Source organism: Primulina tabacum, chromosome 17 (assembly GCF_025594145.1).
Source record: "Primulina tabacum isolate GXHZ01 chromosome 17, ASM2559414v2, whole genome shotgun sequence".
NCBI classification, from domain to species: Eukaryota; Viridiplantae; Streptophyta; class Magnoliopsida; order Lamiales; family Gesneriaceae; genus Primulina; species Primulina tabacum.
In genome coordinates, this window is record NC_134566.1 from 3,996,717 (window position 1) to 4,015,956 (window position 19,240).

Consider the following 19,240-nt stretch of genomic DNA (forward strand, 5'->3'; position numbering starts at 1 on the left):
GTTGGGTGCGGTAAGGTAAATATTCGATTCAAGGATCTTAGGCTACTACTATTATGGGGCTGAGATAAGGTTTAACTTTAAGTGTATTACCGAGGATAGAAGTTGGAACGTCTACTCATTTTTTTAAAGTGCGGAATAATTTTTTTAAAAAAAACTTAAACTCATCCAAAATCATACGTAAACATAAACGAATAAAAATCTTAAAATCATCATGTATAAAAACATTCATCTCCATTCAATTTCATAAATTATAATGCGGAAAACATGCGGTCCTCGGGTCGTGTCGCCGCACCAGGCCTGCCTACTCAGAGTTCGGTACCTCCAGTCTCCTCATCATGAATCTCAACTGCATCAGACACGCCTAGTGAGTCCAAGGACTCAACACACCTGTACCAGGAATAACAAGTACATATACGTAGCACACAGCAGTGAAAAATATCATACTCAATATATATTTCATGAACTTAAAAATCATAACGTAAACGTGTTGTGTAAAATCATATCGTGTCAAAGCATGTCATCTCATATCATCATGTTCGTAAACGTGTCGTGTCAAATCATGTCATCTCATATCAACATATACGTGTCAAGACAGCTCATCGTGTCATCATAAACTTAAACATTTTCTTTTAATTGAATTCAGTTCATTAGTTGTGACTTTCGTATCAGCTCTATCGTATCAGCTCTATTCGATGGATCTATCTATAAAAACCGTGGTACCCGGCGGCGGGGGACATCAGCGACAACATTACCCGCCCACTGAATCCGGGCCTCAGCTCATCATATCTCATGTCATCGTATACATATACATCGTCAGTCACAACCAAATCACATCATTCAAAAAATATCACCATTTTCATCACTTAATAAAAACATGCATATGCGTAACTTTTCCTTTAAACCAAGCATACAACGTATTTATCATAATTGCGTAAAATCGTAAAAATGACGCATAAACATTTAAAATATCATATATTTGTGCTCAGGGTGCTGCCATGACCAAAATCTCATCTCGGGTGCAAAATGACCATTTTGCCTTCGGAAACCGAAAAATTATCGTTTCAACCCTGGACCTCTAAAATTGACCCGAAGCTTACCAAGCTTCTTAAAATATTCCAAAACATTATTAAAAGCATTCCTAGACATAAACTTGAGCTCAAATTCAACTTAATCGATTCGTTTTAAAACTTGGACCGGGATCCCGATTTTAACCCGAATCACATCAAAACTCAACCAAATTTTTCCCAACTTTTTACCATATCTTATAAACACTTTTAAGTCCTAAAAAAATGTAAACTAAACCCACGGCTGAAAATTCCAGGAAATAACAAACTCTCGGCCACCTCCCATTTGTACAATCATCAAACTACACATGGCCCTTAACCTTACACCCTTCGGTCCTCCCTTATACCACCACTTGTCCATCCATTAAGACACATCATTAGGACCTTAATGACCCATCTAAACTATGCTAAACCCAAGCCAGAAGCCACTGCACAATCACGTGAAGAAAACTAGCCGAAACTACCATTTCTCCCTCGCTTCACACCAAGCTTCCGAGGATCGAGCTCCTTCCTCAACCAAACACACATGACTCCTTCTTAACATCTTACTAGGCTCTACAAGGTCTGAAACATGGCTGGGTTCGAACCCATGCACAACAGAATCCACCATACATCGCCAAACCCATTACCGACCCAAGAAACAAGAACCGTAGTCTACCCTCACACCCGCCGCATGGTCTCTCTTCCAAACCACAAACCCTCTCCATTACGGTGTTGACAGACCCCAAACCACACCCTATGGCAGCCCCTTGCACAATCTGTAGGAAAAAACGTGAGTGACAACAAGAGAATGCAAGAAACACATGGAAAGCTGGAAACCATTAAGCTCACGTTCGGATCGGACGTTTCACAAACACAACCATATTACAGCATAATAAATCGTGTATGATGCAGAAAGAATGGTACAAATGCGTGCCTTAGGATGTGCAAAGGCAAGACGGTTGAAGAATGAAGCAACAATGCAACGCCGAATGATCTTCTTGCAAGAAAGGAGATGACCGAAGCTTTCAGCTGGAATATGATGAAACCGAGAGGATTTTGAATGGAAAAGGGGTGAGGGTCGGCTGTGGGGGGTTACGGGAGGTTAAGGGGTCTTTAGGTTTAATGATATAATATTAAAAAGGTTAAAGGACTCTCATCTTGACAATTAAAGGTTTAAAAGAATATTTAAGCCCGATGGACTTAAAAGTTGGCTCGTTAAATTTAAACACGCTCCCGAAAAATATTTCGTGTTGGTAAGTCTTTGAAAATATTAGCCGGAAGCTTAAAAAATCTACCGTTTTGATAAAATTAGCGTACCGTTAAAAATTAAAATCTTGCGGTTAAAAATATCCAAAAATTTCCATTTTAAAAAAATTCTCTTAAAAACATATTATATTAATTTATAAAAATAAATCGTGTAATAAAATAATTTTCCTGAAAATTCTCCGGTCTCCGATCCTCTTTCGAACGTGAAATGCACCTAGAATTTCTAATGCGTGAACTTTTAAAATTTCGTAAATTAAACCCTATCATGCATGAATTATGCATAAAATAATTAAACACAAATTAATAAAATAAACATGCATTTACTGCTTTAAAACAATTTAATAAAATACCAAAGAAATTTAATAAGTTGCATACATGTGGTTCCCGTGGACTTTCAAATTTTCGGGACGTTACATTCTTCCCCCCTTAAGTTGAATTTCGTCCCCGAAATTCGCTTATCCTTGATAGTCAAAAATTTTAGACTTAATTCTTGTATCCCAATAGTCCACGCTTCCGCGGCGCTCCTCTGATAAAATAATAAATCTTAAGATGTCCTTATGTCTCCTCGGTCCCGATAAACTCTACCTTCAACTTATAACGGCCCATGGTGACCTAGTTCCATTTTTCTGTAACCTCGAATTTCAACTTTTCTCAAACTTTCCAATATTAAAAATGGTCGTCCGAATTTTTATTGCTTCTTACTTTCTTATATTATATCCAAGATGTTCATTGACCTATTATATTCTAATATTGAAATATTAACAACATCCTTTCTTAAATTTATTGAACCCAAGATATGTTAAAGCTTCAAATCCAAGTATTGACATTAATGCAGTTCGACTTAGGAAATCTTAGCATCAAAATTTTCTAATCGACTTCTATACTGGGTAAAACACTTAAAAGTTAAACTTTATCTAAACCTCATAATAATATTAGTATAAGATCCTTGAATCGAATCTTTATCTTACCACACCAAACTTACATAACTTAACTATTTAGAAGTACATCCCAACATAACGTTGTTGCAAATCTTAAATTCGAGTAGTGTTAATCCATAAAACCCAAAACATACGATACCGATCTTCTAACTAAATAATAAAATCATTCTAGCACCAATTACATGCTTAAACTATTATCTTCTCAATTGCAAGAAAGTTGAGGCCTAAGACCCTTAGACTTTCCTTATTGGAACAAATGTCGCATTCTTACGTATTCATAATGCTTAATTAGTACTAGCGTATAAAACTTATTAAGTCATCCCATGGTAGCCTTAGAATAATTTTAATAAATCAACTTCACTTATAACCCGTAGAGTTCTAGAATCCCCATATCAAGGTTTTAGATTTTTTTACTCGATAAAAATCTTAACATTCGTCCATTGGTAACTTATGTTGAACACAACTAATTCCTTTTTGTTTTTATTTCACCCAAAATTTTTGTATGAACACGTATCCTCTAACTTTGAAATTCAACTTTACGCAACCCAAATAGTGTTGGATAACATAATTCCAACACACATATTCACTTATTCTCAAGTTTCTAAATGACTTACAAAAATTCCTCAAGACAAGGTGTCTACCTCAATTCTTACATGCGTCTATCAAATAACCTAACCATCAATCATACCCAACTTTCTAGAAAAATTTAAATTCCAACAAATGTATAATTTTAACTCTTAAGATCACAATTAAAAATTATGATACATCAAACATAAGTTCCCAAAATTTTGTTAGCTCCATATCTATTCTTATAACTTAACTAACTGATCAAATTCACCTTAAATTGTCATTACTTTAAATTCTTAATTTGCCACAACATTATTTCACTAACAATTAAATTTTCAAGCCCAAGATTGATTCATCCTACAGTGTCCTTGATTACCATTTCTTATAACATTATAACCCAGATATCTCAATATCCCTTCAAATCTAAATCATCAAAAATTGCGGTCATTTAAACCATTCGATTCTCACTTACTGCTAAACAAATCCCCAAATTTCTTAAAAATTGCAACATAAATTCTTTATTTCTCAAAAATTATCCAATTTTTCCTAAATTCCTAAAATTCCATAATTACCCAAAAGTTCTCGGCGTTCCTAATTCTATTTTATAGGATTCTCGTAACAAAAAATTCGATAATTTCAAGTTTATTAAACCCAAAATCAATTCCCATAATCTCGAAAAATTACTGATGTGACCCAAGTGTTCCACAAAAGTCCTAATTTAATCCTCAATAATTCCGGATTTTGCAATTTGGCCCTTAAAGTTCTCTAAAATTATATTTTTGGCCATACAACTCTTCGAAATTTGTATTTTTGTCCCCATAAAATTTTCGATTTTAGCCTCGTTAAACTTTAAAATTCCCGAAACTCTGGATTTAATCCCAAAATCCTGTAAATTCAAAAATAGTCCCTTTGAATTTCATTTTTTGCACTTAGGTCCTTAAAATTTTCAATTCATGCAATTCATCCTTAAACCCAACCAGGTTGAGCATGCATCCTAAATAAATTCTACGCTTTACACTTCCAAAAATCGTCGTAGTCTTTGAATCAATAATCATTACAGGGAATCCTCAAAAACTAACTCAACTAACAATCCCGAACCATCAGTATTTTTTTTAGAAAATCTTACAACCCCCAAAAGCATTAATAATTGTCAAGTTTAACTTATGACCCATAAGTAGAACATCAGTACTACTAACCCAAAAATTAACATAGTCAAAATCATTTTCAACCTCTCTCAACGCCCGATAGCCCGAAATCTTAATCAAGTCTAATTCCACCACAAAACCAGCATGCATGAAAATCATATAATTTCTCATTTCATGTCGTAACATGCGTAAAAATTTTAAAACATCTAATCACAAAACATAACGACATATAAACTTATCCCGTAAAACGTATATCATGTAAACATGCAGGTGATATCATAAAACTTTCAAAACATTTAAAACATAAAAGCTTACTGACTTGAGGCTTGAAGACTGAGCGGCAGAAGCTGGTGGTGGCACAACCCTATACAGGACTCTTGCTCTGATACCAACTGGAACGTCTACTCATTTTTTTAAAGTGCGGAATATTTTTTTTTTTAAAACTTAAACTCATCCAAAATCATACGTAAACATAAACGAATAAAAATCTTAAAATCATCACGTATAAAAGCATTCATCTCCTTTCAATTTCATAAATTATAATGCGGAAAACATGCGGTCCTCGGGTCGTGTCGCCGCACCAGGCCTGCCTACTCAGAGTTCGGTACCTCCAGTCTCCTCATCATGAATCTCAACTGCATCAGACACGCCTAGTGAGTCCAAGGACTCAACACACCTGTACCAGGAATAACAAGTACATATACGTAGCACACAGCAGTGAAAAATATCATACTTAATATATATTTCATGAACTTAAAAATCATAACGTAAACGTGTTGTGTAAAATCATATCGTGTCAAAGCATGTCATCTCATATCATCATGTTCGTAAACGTGTCGTGTCAAATCATGTAATCTCATATCAACATATACGTGTCAAAACAGCTCATCGTGTCATCATAAACTTAAACATTTTCTTTTAATTGAATTCAGTTCATTAGTTGTGACTTTCGTATCAGCTCTATCGTATCAGCTCTATTCGATGGATCTATCTATAAAAACCGTGGTACCCGGCGGCGGGGGACATCAGCGACAACATTACCCGCCCACTGAATCCGGGCCTCAGCTCATCATATCTCATGTCATCGTATACATATACATCGTCAGTCACAACCAAATCACATCATTCAAAAAATATCACCATTTTCATCACTTAATAAAAACATGCATATGCGTAACTTTTCCTTTAAACCAAGCATACAACGTATTTATCATAATTGCGTAAAATCGTAAAAATGACGCATAAACATTTAAAATATCATATATTTGTGCTCAGGGTGCTGCCATGACCAAAATCTCATCTCGGGTGCAAAATGACCATTTTGCCTTCGGAAACCGAAAAATTATCGTTTCAACCCTGAACCTCTAAAATTGACCCGAAGCTTACCAAACTCCTTAAAATATTCCAAAACATTATTAAAAGCATTCCTAGACGTAAACTTGAGCCCAAATTCAACTTAATCGATTCGTTTTAAAACTTGGACCGGGATCCCGATTTTAACCCGGATCACCTCAAAACTCAACCAAATTTTTCCCAACTTTTTACCATATCTTATAAACACTTTTAAGTCCTAAAAAAATGTAACCAATCCCCTAAACACACGGCTGAAACTTCCAGGAAATAACAAACTCTCGGCCACCTCCCATTTGTACAATCATCAAACTACACATGGCCCTTAATCTTACACCCTTCGGTCCTCCCTTATACCACCACTTGTCCATCCCTTAAGACTCATCATTAGGACCTTAATGACCCATCTAAACTATGCTAAACCCAAGCAAGAAGCCACTGCACAATCACGTGAAGAAAACTAGCCGAAACTACCATTTCTCCCTCGCTTCACACCAAGCTTCCGAGGATCGAGCTCCTTCCTCAACCAAACACACATGACTCCTTCCTAACATCTTACTAGGCTCTACAAGGTCTGAAACATGGCTGGGTTCGAACCCATGCACAACAGAATCCACCATACATCGCCAAACCCATTACCGACCCAAGAAACAAGAACCATAGTCTACCCTCACACCCGCTGCATGGTCTCTCTTCCAAACCACAAACCCTCTCCATTACGGTGTTGACAGACCCCAAACCACACCCTATGGCAGCTCCTTGCACAATCTGTAGGAAAAAACGTGAGTGACAACAAGAGAATGCAAGAAACACATGGATAATTGGAAACCATTAAGCTCACGTTCGGATCGGACGTTTCACAAACACAACCATATTACAGCATAATAAATCGTGTATGATGCAGAAAGAATGGTACAAATGCATGCCTTAGGATGTGCAAAGGCAAGACGGTTGAAGAATGAAGCAACAATGCAACGCCGAATGATCTTCTTGCAAGAAAGGAGATGACCGAAGCTTTCAGCTGGAATATGATGAAACCGAGAGGATTTTGAATGGAAAAGGGGTGAGGGTCGGCTGTGGGGGGTTACGGGAGGTTAAGGGGTCTTTAGGTTTAATGATATAATATTAAAAAGGTTAAAGGACTCTCATCTTGGCAATTAAAGGTTTAAAAGAATATTTAAGCCCGATGGACTTAAAAGTTGGCTCGTTAAATTCAAACACGCTCTCGAAAAATATTTCGTGTTGGTAAGTCCTTGAAAATATTAGCCTGAAGCTTAAAAAATCTACCGTTTTGATAAAATTAGCGTACCGTTAAAAATTAAAATCTTGCGGTTAAAAATATCTAAAAATTTCCATTTTAAAAAAATTCTCTTAAAAACATCTTATATTAATTTATAAAAATAAATCGTGTAATAAAATAATTTTCCTGAAAATTCTCCGGTCTCCGATCCTCTTTCGAACGTGAAATGCACATAGAATTTCTAATGCGTGAACTTTTAAAATTTCGTAAATTAAACCCTATCATGCATGAATTATGCATAAAATAATTAAACACAAATTAATAAAATAAACATGCATTTACTGCTTTAAAACAATTTAATAAAATACCAAAGAAATTTAATAAGTTGCATACATGTGGTTCCCGTGGACTTTCAAATTTTCGGGACGTTATAGAAGTCGATCAGTAAATTTTGGTGCTAAGGTTTCTTAATTTGAAGTGCATAATGCTAATGTAATAGGTTGATGAACATTACGGGTATAGTATAAGAAAAGTAAGGTGCGATAAGTTTGGACATCCATATCTAGTATGAGAAATTGAGAGATAAGGCAAATTCGAGGACATAATAGAATAAAACTGAGTCGCCAAAAGTCGTACTAAGTTGTGATTTACAAATAGGGATGTAATTGAGTCGAGCCGAGCCGAACTCTTGAATGTTTGAGCTTGGTTCGTTTATAATCGAGCCGAGCTCGAGCTTTATTTAACGAATATATGCATGGCTCATGAGCTTATTCAAGCCTTTATCGAGCCTAAATAAGCTTAATAAATATGAATTATACATTTAAATTTTCATTAAATTAATTAAAAAGTAAATTATATATTTAAAAAATATATATTATTCTTATTAAAATTTGTAAATTTATTATAATAAATAAATTTAATAGATTTTTCTATATATTTCATAAATAATATGCAAAATCAATAAATCAAATATCAAAACTATTATTATTTAATCTAAAAAATTAATCATGAACTTACCAACGAACATGTTCACGAGCTAACGAGCCGAATATTGTAAAGCTTGAGTTTGGTTTGTTTATCTTAACGAGCCTCATTAAATGAGCTCAAACGAGCTTTTATCGAATCGAGCTTCGAATAGCTCACAAACGATTTGGTTCGTTTACATCCCTATTCACAATCAAGGATTTCAGTAGGTAAAATAATTAGGATTGAGGAGACTTAAGGACAGTTTAACACTTATTTTATCAGAGTGGCGTAGCGGAAGCGTGGATTATTGGGATATTAGAATTAAGAGTCCAAACTTTTTGTTTATCGAGGATAAACGAATTTCGGGGACAAAATTCAATTTAAATGGGGTAGATTGTAACGTCCTGAAAATTTGAATGTCCACGTGAGCTACCTGCACTCAAGTTATTAAATTTCTTATGTATTTTATTAAAATTTCTTAATGCATTAAATGCATGTTTATTGCATAAATATGTGTTTTAATTTATTGTTTATTAAAGTTTCATGCATTAGGATTTTTAGTTGCATTTCGCCCTCGAACGAATAACGGAGACCGGAGATATTCACGAAAACTATTTTTTATTGAAATATTATTTTTAATTATTTAATATAAGGTGTTTTAAGTGTATTTTTTAAGAAACGAGCTTTGTTGAGTATTTTTACATGCCAGAGCATATTTTTAACTGGTTCGCAAATTTTAACGATTCGGTGGACTTTTTGAGGGCTCATACGATATTTTCAAAAACGTACTTAAACGAAAATTTTTTTGGGAGTGCGTTTGGACTTGTTGGGGTGGTTTTATTGCTTAATGGGCTTTATACCCTTTTAATCCTTTAAAACTGCAATTAGGGCCCATTAGTACACTTTATTTTAATTAATTAACACCTAAACTAAAACCTAAACCCATTCCCCTCATAGCAGCCGCCCACCCCTTCTTCCAGCAGCCTTTTTCGTGCATAAACCAGCAGCAATATTGCTGCACATTTCGGTCCTCCGTAGTTCCTTCAACAAGTCTCCTCCCCGCTTCTCCAATGCTTCCCCAACGCGCGATTCTTTGAGTTTTCGAGCATCTATACATCAAGGCACGTTTGTATTTTAGTTTTCTCATCATCCACTCCCATATTATGCTGAAAATTATTTATACGTTTGGAAATGTAGTGATCTTCTTTGTGGTTGCATTTCTTTAGAAGTTTGACATGAAACTTTGCATGTTTATGCTTCAAACTCATGTGTTCTTGTATATGTGCAAGGGGCTGCCGATGTTTGTTTTTCTAAGGGCTGTAAACGATGGTGAGAGGGTGTCAATAGGCTGGAGTCAATGGTTAGATGGGTTAAGTCGAGAGTCGATCGATTTTTTTTGTTGAAGTGTGTCACAAAACCCGTCATCCTCGGTTATTTTGAATTCTGCGAATTATAGGTTGGTTTTCTGGAAATGTGTTCAACATATGATTTGTAGCACTCTCTGTTATCTTCGATTCGATAGCAAATTCGTAATTTTTGGATAAGCAACGAGTAAGATATGATTTTTATCGTAAAGTTGCTAAAGCTGTGGAATTTATGTGTTTCAAAACCGGTCACCCTCTGTTATTTCAAATTCTGCGACTTATTGGTTGGTTTTCTGGAAATGTGTTCAATATATGATATGTATAACTCTGTGTTATCTTCGATTCGATAGCAAATTCTTAATTTTTTGATATGAAACGAGGGAGATATGATTTTTATCGTAAATTCGCTCAAGTTGTGGAATTTCTGTGTCTTAAAACCCGTCACCCTTTGTTATTTCAAATTCTTCGACTTATTGGTTAGTTTTCTGGAAATGTGTTCAACATATGATTTGTAGCACTCTGTGTTATCTTCGATTCGAAAGAAAATTCGTAATTTTCTGATAAGAAACGAGGGAGATATGATTTTTATTATAAAGTCGCTCAAGCTGTGGAATTTCTTTGTTTCAAAACCCGTCACCCTCTGTTATTTCAAATTCTGCGACTTATTGGTTGGTTTTCTGGAACTGTTTTCAACATATGATTTGTATGAATCTGTGTTATCTTCGATTCAATAGCAAATTCGTAATTTTTTAATAAGAAACGAGGGAGATATGATTTTTATCTTAAAATTGCTCAAGTTGGGAAAATTTGTGCGCTTACGCTAGAGATTTCCAGAAACCTTTGGGCTTGTTTCGTGGGTCATAAGTTGTCTGGAATGGGTGGTTTAGAGGCTGGTCATGTAGGTTTAAGTCACAGTTCAATTTGGGAAAGATTTGGTTAAGTTTCGGCTTGATTTAGGCTAAAACCGGGACCCCGGTATATGTTTTAAAAAGAATCATTTAAGTTTTTAAACGGGCTCAAGTTTACGTCTAAGAAATAATTTTAAATATGTTTTGGGATGATTTAAGGAGTTTGGTAAGCTTCGGGTCGAAATTTAGAGGTCCATGTGTAAAACTGTCATTTTGGGTTTCCAGAGGCAAAATGGTCATTTTGCAGCCGGGTTGAGATTTTTGTCCTGGCAGCGCCCTGAGCACAAATTTATCAAGTTTTTAAAATTTACGCATGTGCATGATTTTGAAAAGTGATGAAAATGATGATTTTTTTGAAGGATGAGAATTAGTTGTAGCTATCGAAGTATATGTAAATGCTTAATACGCATATGTAAATGATGATGATGAAGCCTAGGCACAGTGGATGGATAATACTGTCACTAATGTCCTACATCCGCCGGGTATCGCAGTTCTATGTATGATGGATCCATCGTAAATGATGAATGATTTACGATAATCACAATTAATGAATTGAATTCGCTAAAGGAAATGATGTATAATGATGAATGATGATAATGATGAACGATGAATGATGTTAATGATGAACTGTTTTGACATATAAGGATTTCATATGACACGTTTACATTATGCTTTTAAAGTTCACGAAAGGTATGTTGATTACAGTATATTTTTTACTGCTATGTGCTATGTACATGTACTTGTTATTTTGGTACAAGTGTGTTGAGTCTTTAGACTCACTAGGTATGAATGATGCAGGTGAGCGAGTCGATGAGGGCACTGGAGGTGCTGAATTCTGCGTTGGTAGGACTGGATGTGCGTGACGACCCGAGGACCACATTTCTTCCCCACATGATGTTCTTATGAGTTTTGAGGGGCATGAGCATTTTTATACACTGGTTTTTATACGCTGATGATTTTTAGGATTTTTACTCGTTTTTGGCTACGCATATTTTGTCGAATGAGCTTGACAATTTTAAACTGCTCTATTTCTAGTGTCAAACATTTACGATTATTTTTGAATGGTATATTTTTCAGTAGAGTTGCATGCATGCAAAATATTTAAATGGGATTTTCGAAATGTGAGCTTTAAAAAAAATATATTTCTGCATTTTAAGTTAGTAGACATTTCACAAAGTCCCAAGGAGAAAATGGTAAGTGAAAAGACAGATGAAGAGAGTCCGTCCAAGGCAAAATAGAAGTTGAAAGACCTCCTATATTGAAGCCGACACTTCTAGACCCTCAGAGGTTCAAAAAGAAGAATTTGGATGATCATTTTGCAAAATTTGTATAGTTTTTTAAGAAGATACTGATACGATTCTTCAAACACGAAAAGCAAATGCGGTCAAAAAGATTTGTCCTCAAATCTTGTCTGCCTACACAAAAACGAAGCAAGTTAGTAATAACAAGAATTATATTATCAACATACTTATCTTTAAACTCAAGTTTGTAGGTGCTATCATCGGCTCGCTCCATCCGCATTGAAAATCCCAACTTCACGGCTGCATTTTCTATGTATTCATCTATTACCTTAGACGATAAATAATAAATGACACAAAATGACATTAACAAATCTCATTAAGCATCATGAAAATTAAATTCCTCCCCTTCTTAGACCTACTTAGCAACATAACAAAATCCATACAAATGTACGATCATAGACCACTAGGAATAAGATATACTTGATGCAACACATAAGAATCCACTCGACATGTCATTCTCCGGTATGCAATGCATGTATCCCAATCACACTCAACATGTCGTTTCATTTGCAACCAACACACATACTAATGCATTATGTCAATGATAAAATAGCAACAGTATGCCCCACTAGCACGTAACTCATGCAATGAATTTAGAATAAACAATTTATCCTCCTTAAAATTGTATTCATTAAGATCATAAAAATCATCAAGTGTAATGTGTGTTTCACAATTCCACTCAATATGCCTCCTCATATGCAACCATAGTAAAAATTCATGCGTCATATCTATGGTTCTAGTTACTACATGGCTACAAATCAAACAAATGTCATGGACATCACTATCAAGCAACAACTCATGGAATGAGTGTAGGATGAAAAATTTATTCTCTTTAAACAGGTATTTATCATGAACAAAGAAATAATCATATTCATCCTTGCACCTCTCAAAACAATCATCAAGCAAATATAAATCATGAAAATAGAACATGCCACATGTACTATCCATGCAATCCTTTAGCACAACACACATATTAAATTCTAATGCATACAATTCATTGTCATAACAAAGACTCATCAATTTGACAACTTTTAAAAAATCACAATAACTAGCATTTAAGTTTGATCCATGCAATATGTCACAATTCTCGAATCTATGACTCCTAGGCACAAAAGTTAATTCACAGTTAGACCCTTCAAACATCCCACTCTCAACGCTCACTCCAAATTCTTTCATATAACACAACAATGAATTAAGATAAGAACGAAAGTCATAGCTCATGGTTGTTGTGTTCGAAACTATGCTTACCTCACGGTGATTGCTTCCAACGCCATGTTGATCAACACACGGCCTTCTTATCACGACTTCATCATAATCCTGCAAAGGAGAAATAACAATGCTCGAGATTGAACCGGCGATATCATCACAATGATAATAAACCTCTTTGTACAAAGGTACTTTAAGGGGTTTATACAAAATTAAATAAATCTCTACATCACTCTTTTCACTCATTTGGGCCTTTAATTTATTTTTCTTTTTCTTTTCTTTGGCCTCTTTTTCTTTTTCATTTTCATCTTTTTCTTTTATTTCCATGGCCATATCACTTTTTGGTTCACTCTTTCTTTCGACCATATCACATTTTTTTCCACTCATCTCAATAAATTTCAATTGATAAAAAAAAAATATGTTTTTCCTCAAATGATGTGTGCAACAAAGTTTCTTCTTGCCTACTCTCCTCCTCCTCAGTAGACAAATCACACACTTCTTTCCCACATAATAATTCACTTTCCACATTGTTTTGTTCAGCAGTACTCGTATCATCAACTAATGAAATACTATCATCTATCAATTCCCTTTCCACCATATACTGCTCAACACTCGCATCAAGAACCAGTGTATTATTATCATCCTCAATCTCCCCAACCTCAAATTCAGGTTCAGGTTCAACAACAACCTCAACATCCACTTGAGATTCAATCTCAACGGATAAATCTACTACTGTCATCTCCTTACGTTGACATTGGCTAGTATCATACCCAAATCTTAAACACCAACAACATATAATATCAAAAGTTCTAGAATTTGAGTTTTTACTTGTACCTTGATATTCATATTTGGTAGCTTCACGTCTCGACTCCGTCATTGGTCTGGCAATAATTTTCTCTTCTATGCTCGTCCGCCAATTGGATGTCATTGACTCCCTATGCACATTAAGTTCATTTCTTCCGCCCACTCTTCTATTCTTCTCACATCCCTTATCATCATCAAAGATGCAAATTCAAAGCTCTACTTCCTTCAACTCCATTACCTCGTCTATTCTCATCAACATGCCTATTTTACATTTCCTCTCCTTCACACCTCCTATACTTTTTACGTAGATGCTTAAACTCTTTGTCCCACATTTTATCCAACCCTCCTAACATTGATTGAAATTGGCGATCGTTAATCATTATACCTGCAAGAAAACGTCAGTATAAACAAATAAAAGAATAAAGTTTTCTCACCACAAATTCTCACTAGTCACTCCAATTAAATTCACTCGACTCTTTTTTTTTCTGTTTTTTTTGTACTCACTACAAAATACTCACCGTTCACTCCAAAGAAATGACGCTCGCACTCAAGTGTTTTCACTTGAATTTGATAGCTCTCTCGAAGGTGTGCTCAAGCTTTGTACTTGTATATCAAACCAATCAGACTCAACTCATGAACACTCGCAACTATCTCACCAAGACTGCGCAAAGCCAAGAAATTTATATATATATATATATATATATATATTTGGATTGTGAGAGACACTTGAATATGACTCACAAAAGAGATAAGAACAAGATTCAATGCTAAACAAAAGCACAAATTTTTTTTTTACTGTGAGAGGCACTTGAATATGACTCCCACAAGATAATTGAACAAAACAGCAAAACCAATTTATGGCAAAATTTCGGAATTTTTGTACTTTTTTTTTGCTTGCCCTAGGAATGTTGTGCACTCGAAAATTCCAGGAAAAAATTCACAGAATTTCGAAAATTCAAGACTCGCGAAAACTAATAATGATAGGATAACGCATATCTAAAAACAGAATGAAAGATTAAACAGATCTGAAAATAACAACGATAAACTTACTTGATCAAAGAGAACCAGAAGCTCTGATACAAATTGTACGATTCTTCAAACACAAAAAGCAAACGAGCTCAAAAACGGAGTCACGCCCTCGATTCGATGAACAAAGAACGTTGGGTTGTCCCGATCTTTTGAAACAAGCAACAGTTTTGTGATATTCACCTCTAAGCGATGAAACTTAGCAAAAAATATTCACGATTGAAACAATCGAATTTCAGACGAACCTTCAAATAACTCGTCTTTGACAATCCGTGCGAAAACAATTGACAAACGCCACAAAGATGAAATCTTTGATAAGTTTGATTTTTGAAGAACAAAGCAAAATCTTTGAAAAGTTTGAGAGAAACTCAAAATATTTTTATAAACTCAATAATTCATGTTCACACTGTTTTACAATGATTAAATAAGCAAAACATAGCTAGAAAACGTAATTAGGGTTGCGCTAACAATTTCTGCATGGCGGCGTGCGCGGCAGCGCTCGGGGTTCTGTCTCTGGGCCAGTGGAGCGCGCGCGGTGGAGGAGGTCTCGCGTGGTGGCGCAGGTTCTCGCGCAGGGGCGCGCGTGGCTGCGCTGCTTATGACGTTGGTGCGCGCGTTGTTCTGTCTGTGCGTGCGCGCTGCACGTCCTGTTGCGCGTGGCTCGCCAACTGCTGTCTTCTTGATCTTTTTAGTGCACTCGAATGCTTGGTTGCTCAACACTACTTCATTATATTTTCCTTTTAATTCCTTCAAAAGGTTGAAAATGTTTGATTCTTCATTATTAATCACAATCAAGCTTGAAATTCCGAGACAACAATGCTTCTTATATCTTCTTCCAAACATTTGGACACCATGCCCGATCAGGTTCATATCAGATACACATCAACATACCATTTGCTGATACTTTGGAGCAAATTCCAAACTATGTGAAGTTCATTAAAGATCTGATGCCTAAGAAAAGAAAGCTGCAGGAGTATGAGATCGTGAAACTGGTTGAAGAATGTAGCGCCATTCTGCAAAAAAAAGCTGCCACAAAAATTAAAAGATCCAGGGAATTTTACTATTCCTTGCTTTATTGGTGGTTCTTAATGTAGTAGGACTTTATATGATTTAAGAGCAAGTATTAATTTGATGCCATTTTCTATTTACAGGGAATTGGAGCTTGGAGAGGTCAAACCAACCACTATCATCTTTCCGCTCGCAGACAGAAGTCTCACGTATCCACATGGGATCGTTGAGGATGCACTGGTAAAAGTGGATAAATTTATTTTTCTTGCTGATTTTTTGATTTTAGATATGGAAGAAGATCATGATGCTCCATTAATCTTTGGGAGACCTTTCCTGGAAACTGGAAGGGCATTGATAGATGTACATAAGGGTGAACTCATCTTGAGATTTGGTGGAGAAGCAGTCATTTTTAACATCTATAATGCCATGAAGGGCCCAAATGAGGCTACTTGTAAAAGTATTGATGTTTTAGAATCATGTATTTCTCTTGATTGTGCAGGAACCAGGGATCCCTTGGAGAGTTTCTTGATAGGTGCCGCAGGAACTGCTGATGAAGATGATTGGGACGTGAAAGAGCAACTTGTGGCTCTTGAGGCATCGTAGAAAGAAAGAAAAACAGATGCACCGCTTGAGGAATTGGAGGTACATGCGCAAACGAAGGTAATACCTCCTTCCCCTGATTTGAAGGAACTGCTAAGCCACCTTTGCTATGCATTTTTAGGTGAGAAGTCGACATATCCGATAATCATCTCTTCCTCTGTTACATGAAATGAAAAAGATAAATTATTGAGAGCATTGAAGAAATATAAAACTGCTTTAGGATGATCGATTTGTGGTATTAAGGGAATTAGCCCCACTATATGCATGCATAAAATTTTAATGGAGGAGTCGTATACTCCTTATGTTGATCATCAGAGGAGGTTGAATCCAGCGATGAAGGAAGTTGTAAAAAATGAGGTGCTGAAATTATTAAATGCTGGTGTAATTTATGCTATTTCTGACAGTAGTTGGGTGTCTCCTGTGCAAGTTGTACCTAAAAAAGTTGGAATAAATGTGGTTAGAAAATAAAACGATGAACTAATATCTACTCGTACTGTAACTGGCTGGCGAATATGTATTGATTATAGAAAATTGAACAATGCCACATGTAAATATCATTTTCCACTGCCTTTTATTGATCAAATGCTTGATAGACTTGCTGGTTATTGTCATTATTGATTTTTAGATGGGTATTCAGGTTATAGCCAAATTGCTATAGCGCTAGAGGTACAGGAGAAGACTATTTTCACGTGTCCCTATGGCACGTTCCCATTTAAGAGAATACCTTTTGGGTTATGCAATGCGCCTGCTACTTTTCAGAGGTCCATGATGGCCATATTCGCAGACATGGTGGAGGAAATCATGGAAGTTTCCATGGACGAATTCTCGGTATTTGGCTCTTCATTTGATCATTGTTTACATAACTTATCCCTTGTTTTGCAGAGATGTCAAGAAAAGAACCTAGTTCTTAATTGGGAGAAATGCCATTTTATGGTCCAAGAGGGCATTGTTCTTGGACATAAAGTGTCTTCTTGGGGATTAGAGGTAGACAGAGCCAAGGTGGTTTTCATCGAAAAACTTTCCCAACCAAAGAACATCAAAGGAATAAGGATCTTTCTAGGACATGCGGGGTTTTATCGTAGATTTGTTAAAAATTTTAAGATCACTAAACCCCGATGTGATTTGCTTGAAAAAGAGTCTACTTTTATATTTGATGATGATTGTTTGCAGGCATTTGAGAAGATCAAAAAGGCATTGGTGACTGCGCCGATTATGATATTGCCGGACTGGAAGGAGCCCTTTGAGCTAATGTGTGATGCAAGTGATTTTGCTGTGGGCGCTGTCTTGGGCCAAAGAAGGGAAAAGATGTTTAGGGCGATCTACTACTCCAGCCGCACAATGGATGCCGCCAAAGAAGGGAAAAGATGTTTAGGGCGATCTACTACTCCAGCCGCACAATGGATGCCGCACAGCAAAATTACACTACAACTGAGAATGTAAGGCTCAAAATTAAGACGACGTAATTCTACTGCATGCAAATCTAGGAAACATGAAAAATGACTAATTAAATTATTTTAATTGCTTAATTGATTATGTGACCTGCATGATTATATGTTAAATAGGATTTTATTGTCATTATGCATAAAACTGTATTTTTAAGGATTATTCGAGTTGCGATCGAGGAATGGAAACCGATGGCTGAAAAATGTAAAATGTTTTTATTAAATAATTATTTTTAATTATTTAAAATATGATTGATGCTTTTTTATATTTTTGAAAATAAGGGGTTTTGAGGTGATTTTATACGCCGAGACGTAATTTTTATCAGTGTTGGTTTTTCAACAAAAATACGAACTTATGGGCAACCCGGTTAATAAATTCACAAACTTTATTAAAAAAATAAATTTTATGTTTTAATGAAAGACTATAAAGGGCATAATTAACATGTTTAATGGGCCTAAGCTTGGTTATTATTTTATTAACTATTTAATATGAAATCTTGACCCCATAACCTACATATCACACGCCCCACACCCCTTAATCTTACAAACTCCTCTCCCTCAACTCACGACACATACACACTCAAGCATCAATCAAGGAGAAGTTCGAAATTTTCAAGGGTTTTTCAGCCAACGTTCTTGCATAGCCGTTCTTCGTGTCGTCAATGGGTTTTCGTGCGTTTAAAATGCAAAAGCACGCCATACATCTCCTTTTCTAGTCTATCACATCGTATTATGGTTTTAAATAATGTTTGTATGAAAAGCATGAATTTTTCCTACTTATTTTTGTAGTATTGCACATACATGTATTAAACTTATGAATTTTTTATCCAAAATAATGTTTTATGTGATCTAATGAGGCTGCCATGATCAAGACATGATTAAACATTGTTTTACACGAGGTTAGAGTCTTAGAACTCAACCAAAAAACCACACATGATCATGAACACAAGCTGGAAGCAAGTTGCTGTCATGGTGATCAGGTTTTGGGGTAAGGGTTGGAATGGCTTGGCTCGGCTGGGACCAGGGCAAGCCATGATCATGTCGGAGTCAGGGAGGGAGTCCT

The 19,240-nt window shown here is 35.7% G+C and overlaps 2 protein-coding genes across 2 annotated transcripts; both read left to right on the forward strand.

Moving 5' to 3' along the window:
• The first annotated feature begins 16,074 nt into the window (after positions 1-16,074).
• Positions 16,075-16,738, forward strand: LOC142530434 (uncharacterized). The gene is made up of 2 exons (XM_075636268.1): positions 16,075-16,217; positions 16,279-16,738. The coding sequence occupies exons 1-2, from the start codon at positions 16,075-16,077 to the stop codon at positions 16,736-16,738; spliced, it is 603 nt and encodes a 200-aa protein (XP_075492383.1).
• A 276-nt stretch (positions 16,739-17,014) lies between these two features.
• On the forward strand, positions 17,015-18,175 carry LOC142530435 (uncharacterized). Its single transcript, XM_075636269.1, has 3 exons — positions 17,015-17,138; positions 17,373-17,563; positions 17,906-18,175. Exons 1-3 carry the CDS (start codon positions 17,015-17,017, stop codon positions 18,173-18,175), a joined length of 585 nt encoding a protein of 194 aa, XP_075492384.1.
• Positions 18,176-19,240: the final 1,065 nt, after the last annotated feature.